At 42.8% G+C, this 23,116-nt stretch overlaps 1 protein-coding gene across 3 annotated transcripts in view; it reads right to left on the reverse strand.

Annotated features, from left to right (window-relative positions):
- Positions 1–23,116, reverse strand: part of USP34 (ubiquitin specific peptidase 34) — a 192,519-nt gene that overhangs the window by 61,433 nt on the left and 107,970 nt on the right. For 2 of the 3 annotated variants that reach the window (XM_061625787.1, XM_061625789.1), the window contains 8 exons: positions 18,866–18,991; positions 17,439–17,561; positions 17,249–17,332; positions 16,724–16,810; positions 16,094–16,294; positions 12,523–12,605; positions 11,547–11,587; positions 4,879–5,003 (listed from right to left, as the gene is read on the reverse strand). In XM_061625787.1, the coding sequence (XP_061481771.1) occupies positions 4,879–5,003; positions 11,547–11,587; positions 12,523–12,605; positions 16,094–16,294; positions 16,724–16,810; positions 17,249–17,332; positions 17,439–17,561; positions 18,866–18,991 (870 nt within the window). The remainder of the gene's footprint in view (positions 1–4,878; positions 5,004–11,546; positions 11,588–12,522; positions 12,606–16,093; positions 16,295–16,723; positions 16,811–17,248; positions 17,333–17,438; positions 17,562–18,865; positions 18,992–23,116) is intronic. The other variant, XM_061625788.1, reaches the window with a different exon arrangement.

The raw sequence follows: 23,116 nt of genomic DNA on the forward strand, positions 1-23,116 counted from the left end.
GCTGCTTTCAACATGTCTGCTGGTTACTTGCATCCTGAAACTAATCATTTGTGCCAGTGTCACACACAATGAAGGCAAAACATACGGGTTTCTGACAAGGTTTTGGGAGATAAAGAATCATATAAAAAGAGCAATTTATATTGAAAATCAATCTGCAATCATGAATGCTGAAGAAAACATTTTATACATTAGATGCACAGAAAGGCCATTTAAAAGGCACTGTTCTTATCTGAAATGTATTTCTCCATTAGGATCAGATGGTCATTAGGTTGCGATTTGGCTGCACCTTGTGGTTGAAGGCAGGTGCCCTTAACTCAGTGGGTAAGTCCCCCAATAAAGCCACCTTGATCTGCTTTAGCACATCAGCATTAAGGTGAAATGTTGGTTGCCCCTGGACTGTCAAAAGTGACCCAGGCTGCTTACATTCAGAAATGTTAGAAAAAATGAAGCAGTAAGTGAAGCAAATCTGGAAATAAAAATGAAGCAAATCTTAGAAGCCCAAAAACCCATCTTCTGAACCATCAGGAGACTTTACTACCTCCACTACTGAGTGCTGCTCCTGCACATCCTCCTCATCTGACAAGTCATAGAATAGGTTCCACCAGGAGAGGCTTTCTTTGGCATCTACAGTAGGGCTCCACTCATACGGCAGGTTACGTTCCAGACCCCTGCCGAAAAGCGGAACTCATTGAACAGAATGGCATGCAATGCCCGAAAACCGCCGTAAAAGCGGAACAAGCACCATATGAGCGGAGCTTTAGTCTAATTGAGACCACCGCATTAGCAAAGCATCCTAAAGCGAGGCACCCTAAACCGGGGCCCTACTGTACTCCATATTCTTCTCTGTGTCAAAGAAGGATACGACCTGGTGGGCTGTAACAGACCTCAAGGTTCTCAACAAATTGGTCCTGTACAGATGGTTCCAAATGGAAAATTTAGCATCTATAAAGGAAGTCCTTCAAGTATCATTTGACATCAATACACCTGAAGAAGGCCTATCTCCATGTCCCAGTTCATTCAGATAACTGGAAATATATCAGATTCACCTGCAGGGAACACCACTTTCAGTATTGGGCCCTGCCCTTCAGTCTGGCATCAGCAGCTCGTATTTTCACAAAAATCATGATTACCTTGGTGACCCATCTTCACCTCCAGGGTATATATGTTTATCCCTAGCTGGACAACCTGTTGATTCTGTGGGATTCCCCATGCTTCAGCTCTGTGGGAAGTTGAGAATAGTAATAGTGTCTGGAAGATCACAGATTTCTAGTAAATATGATGAAGAGCCACCAGTCACTGACACAGCAGCTTCAGCACTTGGGGGCTCTTGTGGATACAAGCAAGGGATGCATTTCATTGTAACCAGAATGAGTCACTAAGATCAAAGAGGCAGTCCAGTAATTGCTGATAGCGCAGAAAGTGGATGTGATGTATCTTGCAAAAGTCCTTCGATTTCTGGTATCAGCCATACAGATTACCCCACAGGCTGGTCACCACACTTGCTCATTATAGAAGCCACTTCTCCCCCATCAAACGGTCATGGTGAGCAGCCATCACTTTCACGTTCTGGTTGCAGCTCGTCCATGCAGGGGTGGATACAGGATTCTTCAGAAAATGATTGCTTTCAGGGGCTCACCAAGAGTAACTGTAATTTCCAGGATTGGGGCATGCATTGCAAAGGACTTTTCATTCCGGGTCAACCGGCATGAGACAAAGTGGCTCACAGCATCAATTGGATCAAATCAAGGGTGGCTCAGTAAAGACTTTTATTCAGTGCTTTTTCCTGTCACACATTTTGCTAAAAATGGACAATATGATAACCAAAGTGCATATGAATCAACAAGGAGAAGGAAGCAACTCTGTTGATGGACTGGGCAGAGTATCACGAGCAGCCATTAGTGGCGGAGAATGGAAATTAGCCCCAGATGTTCTTCGTCAGTTATAGGTCTGATTTGGAAAGATGCATGTAGACCTCTTTCCCTCTGAAAGAAATCATCAGGTACCAAGTTACTACTCCTGCTATCAGTCAGTGGGGGGCAGAGATAGATGTCCTGATGACTTCATGCCCTTTGGGACTATTGTATGCATTTCTGCCAACACCTCACCTGTACAGAGCATTAAGAAAGGACAGAAAAAGGCTCAAGTGATTTTAGTGGCACCATTTTGGCACAGGCCATGGGTCACTGACATTGGTGGTAGTGGCTCCTCCATTGACCCTTCCTCAGAGGTCAGATTTGTCTTTCACAGCATCCAGACTAGCAGCAGTTGACTGCATGGAAACGGAATGGCAACATTTAGTGTGATCATTTCTCTCTTCAGATGATGTTAGTACTATCATTGTTTCTTATAGACCATTAACTACCCAAATTTATCAAACGTGGAGGTCATTTTCTGGGTGTTACATTAAGGCTTAGCGCCACACAAGGCAAACATATCAGAGCTTCTAGCATTTTTTCAGCAGCAGTTGCACATGGGTTTAAGCCTAACACCTTATGAAGACAGGCACATTTTTTTCACTTCTATCTGACTTTTCAGCAAGGTCTACAAGCTCTCAGCCAGTCCTAAAAAGATTTCTACAGGGAGGCATGTTACAGTACATGCCCTACAGCTGTGCACAGATATCCTTCCTGGGACTTGCACAAGATCTTAACATTACAGAAACCATGGTTTGAATCTTTTAAAAAGGTGTCTCTCCAGCTGATGTCTCTGAAAGTTTTATACCTGGTGGTTACATCAGCTTGCAAGATATCTGCATTAAATGCTCTATCTGTTGCATAACGTATGTGTATTTTTCACAGAGATAATAGTTTTAAAGACTGATCCAGCCTTTCTTTTGTTAAGTTAGGTCCCACTTTCATACACAGCAAGAATTTGTTCTACCAACATTTTGCCTTCGCCAGCACATCACTTGGAGCAGGCAAAGGGCACTTAGAGTGTGTATTTTTAGGACTAAGCGTTTTAGAGGGACAGTCGTCTCTTTTCATTCCACCACACTGAATCGGAAGGTGACAAACTCCATTCTGTCTAGCGGATCAAGGTATGTATCACCTGCTCCAAAGAATCTGACAGCACATTCTACTAGGAAAGTGGCAAATTCACCAGTGTATGCTACAACGCGCCTCTTCATGACGTACACTGGACTGCAACATGGGCATTGCCAGTACTTTCATGAAGCAGTATAAAATTGATCAGTATGCCTCTACTGAGGCAGCTTTCAGGAGGAGAATGTTACAGCAAGTCTTACCAACGTAGGCAGTAGTTAGGGTGTAAGTGATGTACAGAAATAGTGCTCAAGCTTGGTGAGGATGCAGACTGGATTCTGGGAGAACCACCTATTTCCCACAAAAGCTTATTTCCTGCCTTCAACCACAAGGTAAAGCCAAATCCAAATTCTGTTGTGGACTATCCAACAATTCATCCATCCGCATCAAGGAAACCCTTGTGAATACAAAAGCTGCACGTGACACCTGGATGGCTAGCATTGCCTCATGTGCTCTGCGCAATGCAAAATCCATTCTGCATTCTAATGCATCCTTCAATTGAGCATTTCCATCTTTGGGCAAGAGTGTGCAGGTGCTGCCCTGCTCTGCTGACGCTCACTGCCTCCTTGAATCAAGTTCTACATCACTCAAGAGCTGTTATAGTTGTGAAATGCTGCCTCTGTGGTCCACCATTTTCACCCTGAGAACACTGTACTGCCACCACTGCCTGAAGCTGCCTCTGCAGAAAGCTTGTGGATGGGACAGGTTAGAGTGGCTTGCCACTGCTACCTCCTGCAGTGGCCAGTGCAACACACACACTAAACTTATGGGTATAGTGGACCATGTATTATTAGTTTTGCCCATTATCTTCAAGATACAGAAACAACGCTGACAAGAAAATAAAATATTTGGGAATAGCACTAGAGAGTTGAAAAAAAGTGACAAAGGAACACAGATAAGTATGGGTAATGATTTTACAAATAAATGGTTAGTGCGAGACAGTGCATAATACCGAAGAAAAAATGGCAGTTTAAAGCAAACAAGATGGGCTGGGCTGAGCAGAAATGGGGAGGACAGTCGGAGGAAGACAGAAATTACTACTTAGAAACAGCTATTAAGAAACAAGAGGAGAGGGATGATATATGGAAAGGCTAACAATCCATACAGAGATGTAGAAGAAATAAGAATACTATTGGTTTTTTTTTTAGAGTTAGACAGAACAGACAACTGTAAAAACTGTGGCCATACACCATCTCACTCTTGCACACACACAGAGAAAAACAGAAAGTTCTGAAACAAAATAATCCACTCTTGCAATTGACGGAATCAACAACCACTACACCTAAGACAGAAAATCATCAAACAAGCACAGCCACAGAAACAAAAAACACTGGCCTGAAGAGAAGAAAAAAGGTTTTGAGACCCAAGGGAAAACACAACTGCTTTGACGAAGCCAGGAGTGCACACTGGATTCAGGAAGTCACCTACTTTTCTCAAAAGAGTCTTTCCTGCCTTTGACCACAAGGTGGAGCCAAATCTCAACCCGATGATCTTCTACACTAATGAGAAAAGGCTTAGGTGGAAACCCCTATACATGCTTATCTGGGAGTAAGTCTCACTGAACAAAACATATCTTACTTTGTAGTCGTATCCAGTGAAGTCATACTCGAGAGCAGACATACTGAAATCTGACTTAAAACTTAGTCATAACCTCTGATTTCAGTGGGTCTACTTTGAATATGATAGCTGGATACAATCCTTAAGAAGATATGCTGAAGGCTTTGCTGTTAATTATAAAAATGAGATATGCAAAGTTAAGATGTTTGAACTGAATGGAATATTTAAATCTGGCACAAGTTAATGTAACAAGAATCACTTTTTTTCATCTTCAGCTTACCTCAGGAATGAGAAGGGTAAGTTTCTTTAGCCAGTCTTGTAAATTATCACTATCTGCTAGGCTGGATTTCACTAAAGAGCAGCAGTGAGCCCAGCTCACTAATAGCCACATTGAATAGTGAGTAACTAAAAGAAAGAACCAAGCATAGTCATTATACATCAAACATATAAAATGCTATTTGGTTTCTTTAAAGACTAAGACCTAGTCATAATATACAAAAACAATCGCAGTATCCTATTTCTTAAGCAAGGTAATTGTGTCAGTTTAGTATAAGGCAACGTGACACATTAAGGTCTCTCTCAATGAGTGGTTATGCTAACAGTACCATTGCATGGGCTAACAAATTTGTTACTGCGTGTGGCGTAGTGGTTAAGGTGCTGGACTATGACCTGGGAGACCAGGGTTCGAATCCCCACACAGCTATGAAGCTCACTGGGTGACCTTGGGCCAGTCACTGCCTCTCAGCCTCAGAGGAAGGCAATGGTAAACCACCTCTGAATACCGCTTACCAGGAAGACCCTATTCGTAGGGTCGCCATAAGTCAGAATCGACTTGAAGGTAGTCCATTTCATTTTTCAAGGTCTCATGGGCCACAGAGACACAATTCAATTCTTTCACTACTCCTATCATGGCGTGTGCATGCCATTCCACTCCTAAGATTTATTTTATTTCTTTTTCAAGGGAAAAATACAAAAAGAGGGACTAGCCTTCTGAGACAGAGCATCTGTACAAAATTGTGTCACATGATTCCCCATCCTGGGTGGTAGAAGAAGACAGTTTCTTCTTGGACGCCCCCCTTACGCTAGACTGAGGATGAAGATTTTGCTGAAGAGGTAAACTGTGGTAAAAGGGTAAGGTGCTAAACCAAGGTGAAAGGGGCATTAAGCTAACGGAAGACCTGATCAGACACACTCTAGTTGCTAAAATCTAATCACGGCAGCCATGAGGTCCAAAGCTTGGTGTATTTTCTCTCTTTCTTTCAAAGAAACCTGAATTCCACATTGTTGCTGTTATATGCCTTCAAGTCAATTACGACTTACGGCAACCCTATGAATCAACAACCTCCAATAGCATCGGTTATAAACTACCCTGTTCAGATCTTGTAAGTCAGGTCTGTGGCTTCCTTTATGGAATCAATCCACCTCTTGCTTGGTCTTCCTCTTTTTCTACTCCCTTCTGTTTTCCCCAGGATTATTGTCTTTTCTAGTGAATCATGTCTTCTCATTATGTGTCCCAAGTAGGATAACATCAGTTTCATCATTTTAGCTTCTAGTGATAGTTCTGGTTTAATTTGTTCTAACACCCAATTATTTGTCTTGTTCACAGCCCATGGTATGCGCAAAGCTCTCCTCCAACACTACATTTCACATGAGATGATTTTTCTCTTATCTGCTTTTTTCACTGTCCAATTTTCACATCCATACATAGAGATCGGGAATACCATGGTCTGAATGATCCTGACTTCAGTGTTCAGTGATACGTCTTTGCATTTGAGGATCTTTTCTAGTTCTCTCACAGCTGCCCTCCCCAGTCCTAGCCTCCTTCTGATTTCTTGACTATTGTCTCCATTTTGGTTAATGACTGTGCCAAAGTATTGATAATCCTTGACAAGTTTAACGTCCTCATTGTCAACTTTAAAGTTACATAAATCTTCTGTTGTCATTACTTTAGTCTTCTTGATGTTCAGCTATAGTCCTGCTTTTGTGCTTTCCTCTTTAACTTTCACCAGCATTCATTTCAAATCATTAATGGTTTCTGCTAGTAGTATGGTATTGTCTGCATATCTTAAATTATTGATATTTCTCCCTCTAATTTTCACACCTCCTTCTTCTTGGTCCAATCCTGCTTTCCGTATGATATGTTCTGCGTACAGATTAAACAGATAAGGTGATAAAATATACCTGTCTCACACCCTTTCCGATGTAGAACTAATTGGTTTCTCCAAATTCTGTCCTTACAGTAGCCTCTTGTCCAGAGTATAGGTTGCGCATCAGGACAATCAGATGCTGTAGCACCCCCACTTCTCTTAAAGCATTCCATAGTTTTTCATGATCTACACAATGAAAGGCTTTGCTGTATCTATCAAGCACAGGGTGATTTCCTTCTGAAATTCCTTGGTCCGTTACATTATCCCACGTATGTTTGCGATATGATCTCTTCCTTTTCTAAGCCAGCTTGGACATCTGGCACCTCTCACTCCATATATGATAACAGCCTTTGTTGTAGAATCTTGAGCATTACTTTACTTGCATGGGATATTAAGGCAATAGTTCGATAATTACTGCATTCCCTGGGATCCCCTTTCTTTGGAATTGGGATATATATCGAACACTTCCAGTTTGTGGGCCATTGTTCCATTTCCCATATTTCTTGACAAATTTTTGTCAAAATCTAGACAGATTCTGTCTCAGTAGCTTGTAGCAACTCTATTAGTATCCATCTGTTCCTGGTGATTTCACAGAATCATAGAATAGTAGAGTTGGAAGGGGCCTATAAGACCATCAAGTCCAACCCCCTGCTCAATGCAGGAATCCAAATCAAAGCATGTCCCACAGATGGCTGTCTGGCTGCCTCTTCAATGCCTCCAGTGTAGGACAGCCCACTACCTCTCTAGCTAATTGGTTCTATTGTCATATGGCTCTAACAGTTAGTAAGTTTTTCCTGATGTCCAGATGAAATCTGCTTCCTGCAACTTGAGCCCATTATTCCGTGTCCTGCACTCTGGGACGATCGAGAAGAGATCCCGGCCCTCCTCTGTGTGACAACCTTTCATGTACTTGAAGAGTGCTATCATATCTCCCCTCAGTCTTCTCTTCTCCAGGCTAAACATGCCTAGTTCTTTCAGTCTCTCCTCAATTTGTTTCTTACAAGTATTTTAAGCTTTCACCACTTTGAGCTTTCACATCGTTACCTGGGCCTTAATTTCACTTCCAACTTGTCCTGGAATTCCCATCTTGACTCCATCAGGCTGAAGGCTGCCCATTCCATACATCAGCTATGCTGTTTTTTTACCCGCAAGGGTGGTAGTTTGGTTCTCCCTGCCCTGGAAATCTTTCGTAGGATTATATGGGGCAGAGATCTGGGGTTATGGCAACATCTCTTCTCTTGAAAAAGTTCAGAACGCTTACCTCAGGTTTATTCTGACTATCCCCCGTGGCACGCCAGCTTCTCTATTAAGGTTAGAGACTGGCTCGTACCCGATAGAATCACTGGCCCATGCCGCTTTGGCATCCTACTGGTTGCGGCTTGCCAGCATGGACGATTCCTGTTTACCCAAAAAGTGTTTTTTCGAACAACTTCAATCATCTTATCACTCTACTTGGTTAAATCGAACCAAATCTAAATTGGCCGCTTATGGGATCTCCATAGCCCTTTTACCCTCACACCTTTCTTTGAGGGCAAAAAAACTGCTGAAGGGCAGGATCTTTTTATATGCCCAAAAATTGACGCTTTATTCAGCTTCTCCATTGTCCTTCTCCTTATGGTATCCTTGGTACAAGACGACGTTTAGCATGGAGCCATATTTTTCCTTTCTTTCTGTTCCATTGTTGAAGAGGTCTTTTACTGCCTTACGCCTCCAAACCATGCCTTCAGCTATCCTTGGTCGTTATGCTAACATTCCCCCCCACTCTCGAGTTTGTATATGCCACTCGGGAGAGGTGGAGGATGTGGCCCACTACCTTCTGAGATGCCCTCTTTACAAAGATCCCAGGTCTAAAATTTTATTTCCCATAATCCACCCTATGTCGGATAGGCCCATGCCGGAACAAATATCCATTCTTCTGGCCAGTACGGGTGCTCATATAACATTTCGGGTCGTCAACTTTGCTTTAGCAGCCGGGAAGATCAGGGCTAATCACGTAAAACAATTAGAGTCCGCCTGATATTGTTTTCGTGGATTTTAAATTTACATGCATGTGTCTATTAGTGTGGGTTTTTGTGTATGAGTGTATATATTTTTGGACGTTTTTGGTATGTCCTGTAGTGTTTTGTGTATTTTGTGTGTTTTTGACTTCCTGCGGTGGTTGATAGTTTTGAGCAATAAAGGTTTAACATCACAATCTAAAATTTCTAGTTCTTTTAACATACAATTCCTCCATGAATGAATTTGTCATCCTTACATCTCTTTTATAGATAAAGTTCCTCAGTGTATTGCTTCCATCTTCCTTTTTATCTCAGTGAGTCAATGTGTTCCCCTGTTTATTGTTCATCCCTACTCTTGGTTTAAATTTCCCTTTCGTTTCTCCAATCTTTCGGAAGAGGGCTCTTGTTCTTCCCTTTTTGTTGTCCTCTTCTATTTCTATACAATAACTATTGTAATAGTTCTTTGTCCCTATGTACTAGTCGCTGTATTATTGCATTAACCATTTTAAGGGTTTTTTCAGTCATCCATTGAGGTCTTTCTCTTTTTAATTAGAAGTATTGTCTTTTTGCATTCTTCCCTGATAATATCTCTAACTTCACTCCCTAGTTCTTCTGGTTCTCTGTCAACTAAGTTTAAAGCCTCAAATCCGTTCCTTATTTGATTTTTATATTCTTCTGGGATGTTATTTAAATTGTATTTTAGCATTGTGATTGCTTTGTTCTTTTTCTTTAGCGTTACCCTGATTTTTGATATTACCAGTTCATAATCAGTACTGCAGTCTGCTCCTGGTCTTGTTTTCACAGCAAGTATGGAACTTCTCCATCTGCTGCTACCAATTATATAATCAATTTGATTCCTATATGGATCATTTGGTGATGTCCACGTGTACAGTCGGCTTTTCGGTTGCTCAAAAAATGTGTTTGCAAGAAATTACTGGCTTCACAGAATTCAATAAGTCTTTCTCCTGCTTCATTTCTATCTCCTAAGCCCCATTTTCCTACAATTCCTAGTTCTTCTGTTCCCACCTTTTGCATTTCAGTCCCCCATGATTATCCACATTAGACTCCCATTTTATTGTTTGTGGGAGGAACCTGAATATGCACTGTCCTCATTATGGTAAAATTGCTAAATTGTTGAACTGAATGAACCATTCTTTACCTACCAATCTCAAGGTCTGGATGGTAAACAAAATACACAAAATTCTAACAGAAGAACTGAATTGCTGTAAGGAAGCATGCAGCTTCAAGTCAAAACTAAAACTGTGTGTTACTATACCTTTGTCTTTTGCCAATCTGCACATAGTAGGAATTCAAAAAGTGCTCCCTCAGCTATATGTACACTCTAGGAACATAAGATGCTGCCTTATACGAAGTCAGGCCATTGGTCCATTTAGCTCAGTATTGTCTACACTGACAGGCAGTGCCTCTTCAAGATTTCAGATAGGATTCTCTCCTAGCCATACCTGGAAATTCCTGGGATTGATCATGGGACTTTCTGCATTCAAGGCAGATGCTCTACCAGTGAGCTATGGCCCTTCACTCTTATTCATCATAGTAAACTGGAAGTCAGTATAGTCTCTTTGTTCATATCTGAGCGGCAATGCTGGCCTTTACAAAATGCATGCCTTCTTCACAGAACTGGCCCAGGAGTTCCTTCTACTCCATTTTGGAGTCAGTTCTTGTTCTCTCCTCCATGGAGCACACACATATATAGTAGAAGCTGTTGTCATGTCAGATAAATAAAGACTGTTTGACTTTCTTCCATTCCTTGCTCACTAATCCAAATTAAGGATGGTGGGAAAGAAAAACCTTGTAGCCAGCTGCTAGCACATGCGCACGCACATTCACACACCTCAATTCTGAAGTTGTTTCAAAGTAGATCTGGAACTGAGGAAGGTTCCTGACACTGAAGTGGAGCAAGCATAAAGTCTTGAATAACCTTACCCATAAAGGGTTATGTAGATGAATCTTTGGGCCTCCAGATGTTGCTGAACAACTCCCATCAGCCCCAGCAAGCATGGCCAATGGCTAGGGATGATGGAGTTGTAGTTCAGCAATATCTGGAGGCCCACAGCTTCCCAGCACCTGCTCTAAAGCAAGTGGGAGGAGTAAAACACTTCAGGATAATGCTCATCATTGAAGGAGACATGAAATTCCCTAATGGTGCATAAAAGTATATCCTGTGAGCTGCTTTTTAAAATTTTCCTAATCCTCTCAGTAAAAAAGATTAATGTATCAGAACTAAGTCTGCCTTGAGAAGTGCCATGCCCTTTAGATTATAAACCTTTATTACTGATTTGCAAACTGTTCTGGGGTCCTTTTTGGTTAAAGAGCAAAAACTTTTAAATAAAATAAACTGAAAAGTGCTCTGAACAGCAAAAACCAACCACCAAAGCAAACATACACACCCCGACTCTTTTTTCAAAAGTGTCTTAAACAGGGCAGCCCTCCTCAATCTACTGGGCTATCCCAAGAACAGAAGGCTTTGTTGTCAAAAAAGAAGTAACTTTGTTATTGTAGAAACAAGAATCCATGCTGGCAATGTTTCCATTTTAACATGCATCGATCTGAGATTTAAATACTTTTCCAAAGCAGCTTGACAACTTCTTCCATCTAATAAATGCTCTTCATCCGCAAGAAAGCTTGTTGTGCAACTATACTGCAAGGAGAAAGCTTGCTCTGAAACCCATTACTACTCATAACATGATACACACAAATAGCTATGAATCAAGAAAAAAGATTTTATACATATGAGAAAGCTATTAGGGATTTAGTAATCTTCATGTCTTTACTTATTCACTAACCTTCATGTCTTGACCTATGATCAGCTTGAGCTTTCAATACCCTGTACAGGGAGAAAATCAAGCCAGTAAGGTCTTGGAGCAAAATCTAACAAATACTCCTGTAAAACCAAGCAATGAAAACTGATGCTTCTTTTTACTCCTCAAAATATTATTCATTCACTCTCAACAGATTATCAAAATATCAAAACACAATATCATGTGGTGGGCTTTATGTTCCCTTGAAAAATTTCTTCAGGATACTATGCTCAACAAAACTAGTGAAGGGCAAACTAAAATGCAATCGTTTTTCGAAACTATGCAAATGTAGTAACTATACAAAATGTAGTAGCCTTCATAATATTAAGTGAGGGGAAACAGGGCACAGTCAGAGGGCAAAGCAGAGAGATCATATTGTATGTGGCACAGATAGTTTGCAGAGCCAAGCCGATTTCTGGCTTGGCAAGGAGAATAGTTTCATTGACCTTATCTTACTTCTACCTGGAGAAATACGTTTAGCATGGCTAAAGAACAGTAGTCTTGCTGCATCCCATTATCAGGGATGAGGGAGGGATGAGTGGAAAGGCCAACTCAAGTGGTTCCAGCAACCAGCAAGATACCCAATACCAACACAGAACAGTGGCTGTGCTGGCAGATTAGGCAAGACTGGGCTGGCCTACCAACCATCTTTCAATCGCTGAAGGCCCCTGGGCCGTAACTGGGTCTTCTTTGGCCAGCCTTTGGGCACCAATCAACAACAACAACAAAGACCCCCTGTGCAGTTGCTCACTGTTTCCTCTGTTCTTGAGAGCTGAATTGTGGCTCAAGTTTGCAAGATACTAAAATGGTGCTTAAACCCCCCCCCAAATATGCTCTTCTATTTGTAACTTCCTTATCCTAGCTGAAACTGGGAAATCGTCAAGTTCAGCATGATGCTTTAATGCAAATATATATATATACTATAAATCTTACCAAAGATATTATAAAAAGGTTATTGTACCTAGGAGCCAGGTTGTCATATGTATAGGCAACACACATAAGTCGCTGAATCAAACTGGTTCCCTGGACAAGTACAAGAAATACCTTTAAAAAAATTGAAGTCAAAAGAAAACAGTTAATGCAACTGCTATCTTCAAAGTTATCATGTTCTTTATGCTTTAAAACAAACCGGAAAAAGAGTTGTATTGACTGTACAAATTGCAGTATTGGACTAACAAGCAAAGTATCTTGAACTTCAACCAGCCATACATGCATATTCACATATTCTGTTAATATTTGACAACGACAGAGTTCTCACAATTTGCCTTGGAGTAAACTGCTCCATCTCCTAATAGTTTTTACACAGCAGTTCTCTAAACCAGCTTTGCTAAACCATGAGCCTATTTCATTTCAATGAGACAGGCAAACATATATCCTAAGCTAAATTGCTCCAGAAACTCTGAGCATTTAGTAATATTTCAATCCCTTTGGCACAACCATATAATTTGCTTATTTCCCATGGGTGAGGAGAAACATCTGTTCTGGGCAAGCAGCAGGCTGGCATCTGAAATGGGCACAGAAGGACACAGGCTGAGACCACCTGAGACCACCTGAAAGACTCTTCTGGTGGGTTTTCCCTCCAGGGCTATCTACCATCAACTGTCCTGTGGGAAAGATTCCAGGAGAGAGACACAAGTAAAGATCACCTCCAGCAAGACTACCCTCTCCCCCAAGCCTTTCTATCACCAACTCCCCTGTGGGAAGAATCCTGATGTTTATATATATATATTTTGTGATTTTTAGAAGTGTAAATAGATTACTGCAATGCATTATATATGGGGCTGCCTTTGAAGACAGTTTGGAAACTGCAGCTGGTGCAGAATTCAGCAGCCAGATTGCTTACTGGGACAAGATGGTCTAAGCACATAACACCAATTCTGTGCAACTGCTCTGGCTACCAATTACTTTCTGGACTCAATTAAAAGTGCTGCTTTTGACCTATAAAGCCTTATACGGGTCAAGACCCCAATACCTAAAGGGCCTCCTCTTCTTAGATGTACCAACCCAGACCCTGCCTCGGCATTGCAGGCTCTTCTTCGTGTGCCCCCTCCAAAGGAGGTGTGGAGAGTGGCAACATGAAAATGGGCCTTCTCAGTGGTGGCCCTCCATTTGTGGAACACTCTCCCCAGGGAGGTATGCCTGGTGCCATCATTATCCATCTTTAGACACCAGGCAAAACCATTTCATCCCAGAGTGCAGGACAAAGAATAATGGGCTCGGTACAGGAAACCAGATTTCAACTGAACATCAGGAAATACTTGTTAACTGCCACAGAGGTACGACAATAGAACCAATGACCTAGGGAGGTGGTGGGCTCTCCAACACTGGAGGCATTCAAAAGGCAGCTGGACAGCCACCTATTGGGTATGCTTTAATTTGGATTCCTGCATTGAGCAGGGGGTTAGACTCGATGGCCTTAAACTCTACGATTCTATGATTCTGTAATACCTTATGAGGTTATATTGATGTGGATTTATATCTTTCTGCCATATATTTTTATTATACTTCATATAAAAGGCCTATGACCGTAAATGAGTGAATTAAGGCTGATTCAGGACTAATACATTCACATTAAAAACTTACAAGGAGCTGAAAACTAAAGTATGCTTATAAATGAAACATTTATTTTTAGTTTGAGATAGTTTGCCATCCTAGTACTTCCAGTAAAGTCATTATCTTACCTAGAGATACTGAAAACACTGTTTGGCAAAAACAGTCATTTCCTGTAAAAGCCCTTAAATATGAGAAATTTGCCACTATGGAAGTACAGGACTTAACCTTTTTTTGTTGGGCTTTTGGCTATAAAATTTGAGTTGTAAAAGAGTTGCCTTTTTGCTTTAAAAGCTCTCAGGTACAGGAGGATAAAAAGTTCACATGAAGGTTAAAAGGACAAAATGACGTTTTTTCAGGAAGGTCAAAAGTTTAAAAGGAAATATTTTGCTCGGGATTTTTTGCATTGGAGGAACCTGGCAAATAAGGAGCAACAGAAACTTAACCAAGATTCTACTCTCCTTCTGACTGGATAAAAGTTTGGGAATGGAAGAATGGAAATATTATGTATATGTTAAGTTGGAAACAGGGCAGTTAATTGAAAGGGTTGAAAGATCAGGAAGTTGGAATGTCAGAAAGAGGGACACTTGAAGACCTGGAGTTGAGCAGCTGCAAGAGGAAAAAAGAGCTAAAACGTTGTAAGAGATGGAATTCTGGAAAGTGTTAAGAGTACAGGTGGGCACTGCAGCAGGGAGGAGCCAAGAGAAGATCACAGAAGAACCTAGAAGGTGAACTGAGGAATGCAAATCGGTAAATATATTTGCTTAGTTAGGTAAACAGTCTAGATTAGGTATACCTGGATGGGCTTATCTCTTCTTTAAATAAATAAATAAATAAATTGCTGTTATGGGTAATTACTGAAACTGTAAAATTAGTTTTTTCTCTAAAACTATTGTATCAAAACTGGTTAAAATTTGTTGCCTTGCATTTCTTTTGGAAAAAAAAATTGGTTTGGGGCACTGTTATTTATCCCACACCCGAGTGCCGTACTATCCTTAAGAATATAAGAAAAGCCTCCTGGATCAGGCCAATGGCCCATCCAGTCCAGCATCCTGTTCTCATAGTGGCCAACTAGATGCCTGTGGGAAAACCACAGTATTGAGAGTAGACTGGACCAGTAAAAATCCAGAATATTAAAGGGCTATTTAAAGAGCAACTAGAAAAAAAATATATCCATTTGGCAGCAGTTATGAAGTTAACAAAAAGGAGAGGTTGGTTGGTTTGCCTCCCATCGGTCCAACAGTGCAGCCTGCGTCATCACATTCATTAATATAAAAAGACTTTTTTTGTGAAGGATACCTCTATATTTGGCTTTATGCTAACTTAAGGTGCAGCGGAACAGTCCTCTGTTTAATGTGGAATAATGCTCTGGTCCGCACTGGTATATATACACAGCACTGTTTACGCTTCTTGTTCAAAGAACACACTTCTTTATTTGCTGAACGCTATTGTCACTGTTTCCTACTAAGTAATTTTAATATATAACCTGGAACCATAGAAAACCACCTTATTTCAGGTTAGACTATTTGTCTAAGACAGTGTTATTACTCTGAATGGCAGTCTTTGCCTTCACCTGCTGCCTCATTTTTAAAAAACTAAAATTGGAGATGCCAGGAATTAAAAGTGGAGCCTTCTGCACACAAAGTATGCAAGGAGTAGGACAGCACCCTAGCATTTGGACTACTGGATAGGGACGGGTAAGAAAAAACCCTTTAAAAAAATTTAATATTGTAATCCAAGCCCTGTCAAAAATTCTCCTCCCCCCCCCCCCTCAGCTATGCTATGGAGTCTCCAAAAAACCGGAATCTGTTTGTATGCTTGTGTCTGCAAGCATGTATGTGCTTTCATAATGGAGGTCTTGGGAATGGAAGTCACAAAGTCACAATCCACGACTCAGTCAGTATTGGGATGAGACAAAAGAAAATCTGCCTGAAGTTAAAAAAAGCTGTGCTGAAATTTCCTGGAGTTACACCATTTCTCACCTCAGTGAGGCGGGGTATATGAAGGCCCTTTGTGTGATCTCCAGCAGTCTTACGTGATTTCCCTGGCCAAGTTCTTTTCCTGTGGCTCTCCGCTACTCCCGACCAGGCAAAGACATCATGATAAGCCAAATCCAAATCCGAAGGATCCACCGCAAACTGGCATATCAACTTCAGCAAGCATGCAAGGCAGTCTAGTAGCCACTGCAAATAAGAAAATCCAGCATTAACTTGATTTACCTTTGCAATGTGTTCAGCTAACAGCAGGACATTTTAAAAACAGCATTACCAAAACACTGTAGAAATTTCCACAACTCAGATTCCTATATGCATTGCAATGCATACTTCCCAGAGCTCCTCAGCATACTGGCTTCCTGTGTTCACTGCAACAGAGGGAAGCAGCTCCGTACATACATTCCCTTCCATGTACACAAAGCTATACCTGCAACTGAAATTAATAAGGGGTGCCTTCCAAGCAGAGGAGCTCTGACAACACACTCCATGGGCAGATAATGGCTGACAGAGGGAAACAAGCTTCCAACAGCAGAATGCCTGTGTCATGGTAACCATCTTATGAGTAAGACTTAGCAAGCTATGATTACTGAAAGGCTATAATAATGAACAGTCTCCTACCACAGTCCATGATTCCTGCTCTTTAGGCTCTAGAATCCCAGAGTTAAAGATTTCCAGGAGCTGTTGAAGCCCTCCAGAAGCAACAAACTGTAAACAATAAGTAAAGGCAGCAAAAAATAATAATCATTTGTGTAGCAGGACACAAGTGCACACACATCAAGGAACATCTTTTTACTATCTCAAGAAAAACAACCTATTTTGCACAAGGATACTTTCAAAAATACAACCCCTGCCTTGATACAAACACACGCTGTCTGAAGAGGAATAGTCCTCTCCTATCTTGCTCAAACAACATATTCTGGGTTAACTTGTAAAATACCTCATGGACTGGATCCTTCACATTACTGACTATGAAACCATGGTTCCAGCGAGCAAGATGCTCATTTGCAGCATGGCAGATCTTTCTGCCTTGAAACTGTGACTTTGTCGATGTAAATTCAAAATGCCCCACTAACTTCCAACAGAATAAGGATTATATACATGATATCGTCACCAGGGTAGCATATTAGTATAGTAGAATCAAACCTTGCAGCTCCATGTGTTTTTACTATTTTCTATTTGATCTTCACTCGAGTCATCAGAATCTGGATACAGATCACTGTAACTTCCCTAAGGGTAACAACAAGAACATACTTATTATAAAAGATACACATATTTTAAAAGGCACGTCATGCTATGCATAAGAAGTAGAATTTTGAAACAAAAATGACACTACCGTGGATTCCCGCCTTATTCGTCTGTTGGGTTTTCCAAGAGCTTCAATGATTTCAAGGGCGTACAAAAGTTTATGGGCACTTTTTATTCTCAAAAGATCTTTCCAATTGAATCCATCATTGCCCTTTTAAAAAAAATCAAAGGAGTTTAACTTGTAAGCGAGGAAATAAACAACACCAACACATCAGGTTAAAAAGGTTGACATAAGAACATAAGAAGAGCCTGCTGGATCAGGCCAATGGCCCGCCTAGTCATAGAATCATAGAGTTGGAAGGGGCCTTGTAGGCCATCTAGTCCAACCCCCTGCTCACAGCAGGAAATCCACAGCTACAGCATCTCCCGCAGATAGCTGTCCAGCCTCTGCTTGAAGACATCCAGCGAAGGGGATCCCACCACCTCCCTAGGCAGTCGGTTCCATTGCTGAACTGCCCTTACTGTCAAGAAGTTCCTTCTAATGTCCAGCATCCTGTTCTCACAGTGGTCAACCAGTTGCCCATGGGAAACTCACAAGCAGGACCTGAGTACAAAGAGCACTCTCCCCTCCTGTGGTTTCCAGCAACTGGTATTTGGAAGTATACTACTCCCACCTATGCAGGCAGAGCATTGCCATCATGGCCGATAGCCACTGATGGCCTTTTCCTCCATAATTTGTCCATTCCTCTTTTAAATCCATCCATGTTGGCAGCCGTCACTGCATCTTGTGGGAGCAAATTCCATAGTTTAACTATGCGCTGTGTGAAAAAGTAATTCCTTTTTGTCTGTCCTGAATCTTCCAACATTGAATGTCCACAAGTTCTCATGTTAATAATCACAGTCGTAAATAAATTATAGTCATAAGTAACTATGGCTAATGATACGGTTACGAAGTTTAATAACATTTCAAATTGTGAAATACTGGTGCTGACAGCACGATTCAGTGATTCTTAGGCTGTGGTCTAGGGATCACCAGTGGCTCCTGGTTCAGTTTTAGGTAGACCCAGAGGCTAACATGAACTTTAAAGAGGAAAACGCTAAAGAGGTAGAAGTTACTGGGAGGAAGGACAGGATATAAATCAAATAAATAAATAAGTAAACATTTATAGAGTTTCTATCTGGGCCAGAGTAATTCATTATGCACAACACCCCTAAAGTGCAGTAGACATCACTGCTGCACTACTGTACAGATCACAACCTGATGCCACACTGTGTGTAAAAGGTGAATGAATTCACATGTCCACCCAAATGAATTTTCACTTGAGCTGATCTGTACAGTAACAAGTTGACACACTCCTAGGTATGTTTCTGATTCTTTCTTGTCAACACTATACCTAAATGGATCGTCACACAGAAGGCATGCCAACACAGTCATTTCAACACCCAATACCAAAATTATGATGCAGCCTCCTGTGTTGATAGATGCAAATCTTTAAGGACTGATTCTTCACTCACCTGTTCATCTGAAATATTCTGAAATGCCTGAAGCATATTGGGACATGTAGGCAAAAGCATCAACAACTCCCAAACCCGCCTTGACAGATTTTCCGCATGAAGATGAAGTTCTTCACATTTTGCACTCTGGACAGGCACACAAAAATATCTTATGTCAAGTCATCAATAAGGCAATCTAACGAAATAGTAAATGGTATTTACAGCCAGAAATGCAAGATTGCATTCATGCATAATGCTAACCTGTGGCTGTTTAACAAGCCACAAATTGCCCTACTGATGAGCAAACAAATCACGGGTTGTTTCTCCAAAAGTTTGCCTTGTGTCTCCTTAGCCCCTCCTTCACGAGCCATCTGATATCCCGAACACCTTCACAGTGCCCAAGTACCGGCATTACCTCACCTTGTCACCAACTCAACACTGACTGTTGCACAAACCAGGTAGGGAAGCCTCACAAGCTTTCAGCATGGCCCAAGTCAAGCCAGCTTCCTTTCCTCCTAACCCCATCACGGGCATGCCAAATGCGAGCTTGGGAACAGAAATCCTTAACCTTTCCTGTAGTCAGAGCAACAGGCTTTTTTCTTGGCAGATTAATCATCCTCATCCTCACTGTGTGAAATGTCAATGCCTTGTTAATTATTTTATGGTAAGTAAGCTTATCAAATCAGGGTAGGTGGGTATCATTTAACCAGTGCTTTCACATACAGTCCTGCATGGATGTTAAGACAGCTGAACAGTTCCTTTAAATTTTATCCTCTTCTTGCAGAACAGCCATGGTCTGGGTTGTGAGTGTGTGCTTGCTATGGAGGAGATGAGTGGGGGAAAGAGGCAGTTGCCAGCCAGAGTTCCAGAGTGAGGGGTTCTTCAGGAAAAGCACCAGCAAGAATTGCTCAGCCTTGCAATTAGTTTCACTTTCCAACTGCCCCTGCCTCGTTTTTATGTAACCTGGTGAGTGTCTGAGGTGAGGTAGCCAAAGAAACCATAGTAAAAAGGCTGTAGGTTAGACATGAACACCAAACCACAATTAGAACAAACCATTGTTTGAAAATGGAAATAACCTGCCTTCAAGTTGATCCTGACTTATGGCTACCCTATGAATAGGGATTTCATGGTGAGCAGTATTCAGTGGAGGTTTACCATTGCCTCCCTCTGAGGCTAGTCCTCCCCAGCTGGCTTGGGCCTGCTCAGCTTGCCACAGCTGCACAAGCCAGCCCCTTCCTTGTTCGCAACTGCCAGCTGGGGGGCAACTGGGCTCCTTGGGACGATGCCACCTGCCCACGGCTGCACAGATGGCAGGGCATGTAACCCCTGAGCCACTCACTGTGGGGGTGATCTTTAGCTGGCCCTTGACATCCAGGAGACACGAGCGGGGATTTGAACTCACAGACTCTGGACTCCCAGCCAGGCTCTCCTCCTCATTGTTTAGATGGCAACAAAAAAACATGGCTGCACATCAAACCATGGGTTAGCATTATGTGCAAACCAGACCAATATAAGCCTCACCAGAGTTAATTCGATAAACAAAGCTGAAAAGGCTATTGGAATGTATTACAGAAATATGATGTTTACTCCATCAATGATGAAGTTACTGTGTGCCCAGGCTTTAAAATGAACTGTTGGTTCTCACCTGAAAGGTGATTTTACTGGATGCCAGTCCATCACGTGGGTACTAGTCATCTAGTGTCCAAGGAGAGGAAATGCACTGAAGCTTGCAGCTTTGAGGAAGTAGCTAGGTGTTGCTGGCTTGCAGAGCTCAGTTCATTTCTTGTCCTGGTCCAAGGCGGATGTCTCAGTCCTTACTCCCACTTTCCTAGATGTTTTTCTGTTTTTCTCTTACCTTCCTCTCTTCTATCTTTTTGCAGTTGTTATATATATTAATCTTCTCCTTTCAGTCTCTCTCTTGCCAGGGGGTTGGCTATTTCTCTCTCCATCCCTCCCTCCCCCGGGGCTCCATCGCCCTCGCTTCTGGGCACCTCAGTCCCCACGACACCTCTCCCCTTCAGGGATCTTGCCCACTCCTTAGCTCTCTGCCCCCCTTTTCCACGGTGCGGAGCAAGAGCACTGAGGCGCAACCGCCATTTTACCCTGACTGGGTTGTCTTGGCACAAAGTGCCCACCATTATTTGTCATCCCCTTCCCCCTTAGCGGGGCATTTTTTCTCCTTCCCAGTGGGCGGGCTTTACTCTTCCCCCCCATACTACCTTAGCCAGCCACACTTTGTTCCCTTAGCCTGCCACACTTGGTATCTGCTGCCGGCTGCCACCTAACCGCTCCCCCCCCACCTTGCCAGCAGTTGGCGCTCCTGTGGTAAGGAGCAGGTCCACAGAGATTAGCGGCCGTGCGAGTATCGCGCCCCCTCATCGGGGTCTATAATCAGCTTTAAAGACAAAAGCATTTCTCCGTTTTTTGTTGCTTCCTGGTTCTTTTTTCCTCCCCCACCTGCGTGGCTCTAGCAGCAGGTCTGCCGATCCTCTCTTCTATCCTGCTGCTTCTTGCAGGAGGGGATTTTTTCCTGACACACAGGGACCTCTACCCCATGTCACCTAGAGAGCCAGCAGCCACAGTGCCCCCCAGCCCTCCCTAATTATTATAACTACTACTACTATCATTACTGCTAATACTAGCACCACTCTCCTTGGGGGGGGGTGTTCTCTTCTTCCCTCACCCTCGGACAGGCTGCAGAAAGGACAGAGACCCCATAGAGGACACCCACCTGTTGGCAACCTGGATTTAAATGCTCTCCTCCCTCACCAAGCGCGGCAGCGGGCAGAGCAGAGTCCCCAGAGAGGACAGCTAATGGCTACAGCCTGTACTTTATGCTCTCCTCCCTCGCCAAACACAGCAGCGGGCAGAGCAAGCCTTCATGGCCAACAGATATGGCAGCAAAGCAAAACACCCCCTAACAGCCCTGCTCGTCAGCTGGTAACTACACTTAATGTGGTCCAGAGCCCTCCCTCACTCAGAGTGCCCCACAGACCTTGACAGCCAACAAGACACAGGCAGAGCCTCCCAGGCCCAAGAAGGCAAGGAAGTTGCGAGAGAAGGGGCAATGTGACCAGGCCACACATAGGGCCAGGTACACGGGCCAGGAGGAGCAGGTGCAAGGACCCCTGTGGGAAGAACAGCAACTCCTTGAAGATCCAGGTTCAACAGGGCAGAAAGCAGCCAACCCAGCTATCCCTAAGACTTCAGATGACGTCCAGTGGAATATCCCATCAAACTGTTATGTAAGTTTGTATAGATAGTAGCAGAGATTGTCAACGGTCTGAGATGCTTGTGTGTCAGTGTGTGTATTTACCTAAGTAGCAGGCTTTTACCCTGCATTGAGATCACTGAGACTTAAGACTTAGTAAAATAAGAAAAAGCTACTTTATCTATAGAAATGCAGAGTAGATACGAAGGCATACCTAGTTCTAACTAACTAACTTGGGGGTTTCCCTCACGGCTCAGGAGAGAGAGAGAGAGCAGAGACAAAGGTGTCTCCTTTCTCTCAGACAGTTGAAGAAGACAAGGAGGGAAAGGGCGGAAGGAGGAGGGGCAGATAAACTCCCTAAGACATATCAGTCTGCGATGGAAGGAAGTCAGTCAGAGCATCACAGGTAAAGGTAGCCAAGCCTAGCCATCTGGAGGACCCTAACTCTATCTCCCTTCCGGAACATAAACAAAAGAACAAAACAGGAGTTGCTCTTGCCCCACTTCCAACACAAACTGCCCGCTCCACACAATCATCGAGCCAGTCAACTTCGAGCCAGGGAGCCCCATTGGAGTTCTTGGATCAGCTGATAGAGAGAGACTCAAGGAAGCTCTATTTGGGTCATTAGACAGCGGCACCAACTCCACACAAGTGTCTACATCCAACCGGCCTACCAACACTAGCACCATTAGGAGGCAAAAGGCCAAGCACAAGACCAATCATACAGCAGAGCCCCCACACTCCTCAGACGAGGATGGGGAATTATCTCCAAGTCCTTTCAACGCATTGACAGACCACGAGGGAAGCCCTACGGAAAAGGTATCCCTCACTGGATCAGGACCTCTCAGAGGCAGAGTGGAGCACATACTCAGAGACGGAGACACCGGGACCACCCCCAAAGCAGCTTTTTCAGACCTCCAATTACCTTCCTCTCCTGAAAAGAGTTTGGGTCGCCTTGGGAGCAAAGAACCCAGGGACAGACAAGGGTGCCTCAGTGGAAGCGGGGCCCCTTAAGCAGGAGCAGCCCTTACCCAACACTACAGCACCAACGCCAGGCCTGG

Source organism: Rhineura floridana, chromosome 4, assembly GCF_030035675.1.
Source record: "Rhineura floridana isolate rRhiFlo1 chromosome 4, rRhiFlo1.hap2, whole genome shotgun sequence".
Lineage (NCBI taxonomy): Eukaryota > Metazoa > Chordata > Lepidosauria > Squamata > Rhineuridae > Rhineura > Rhineura floridana.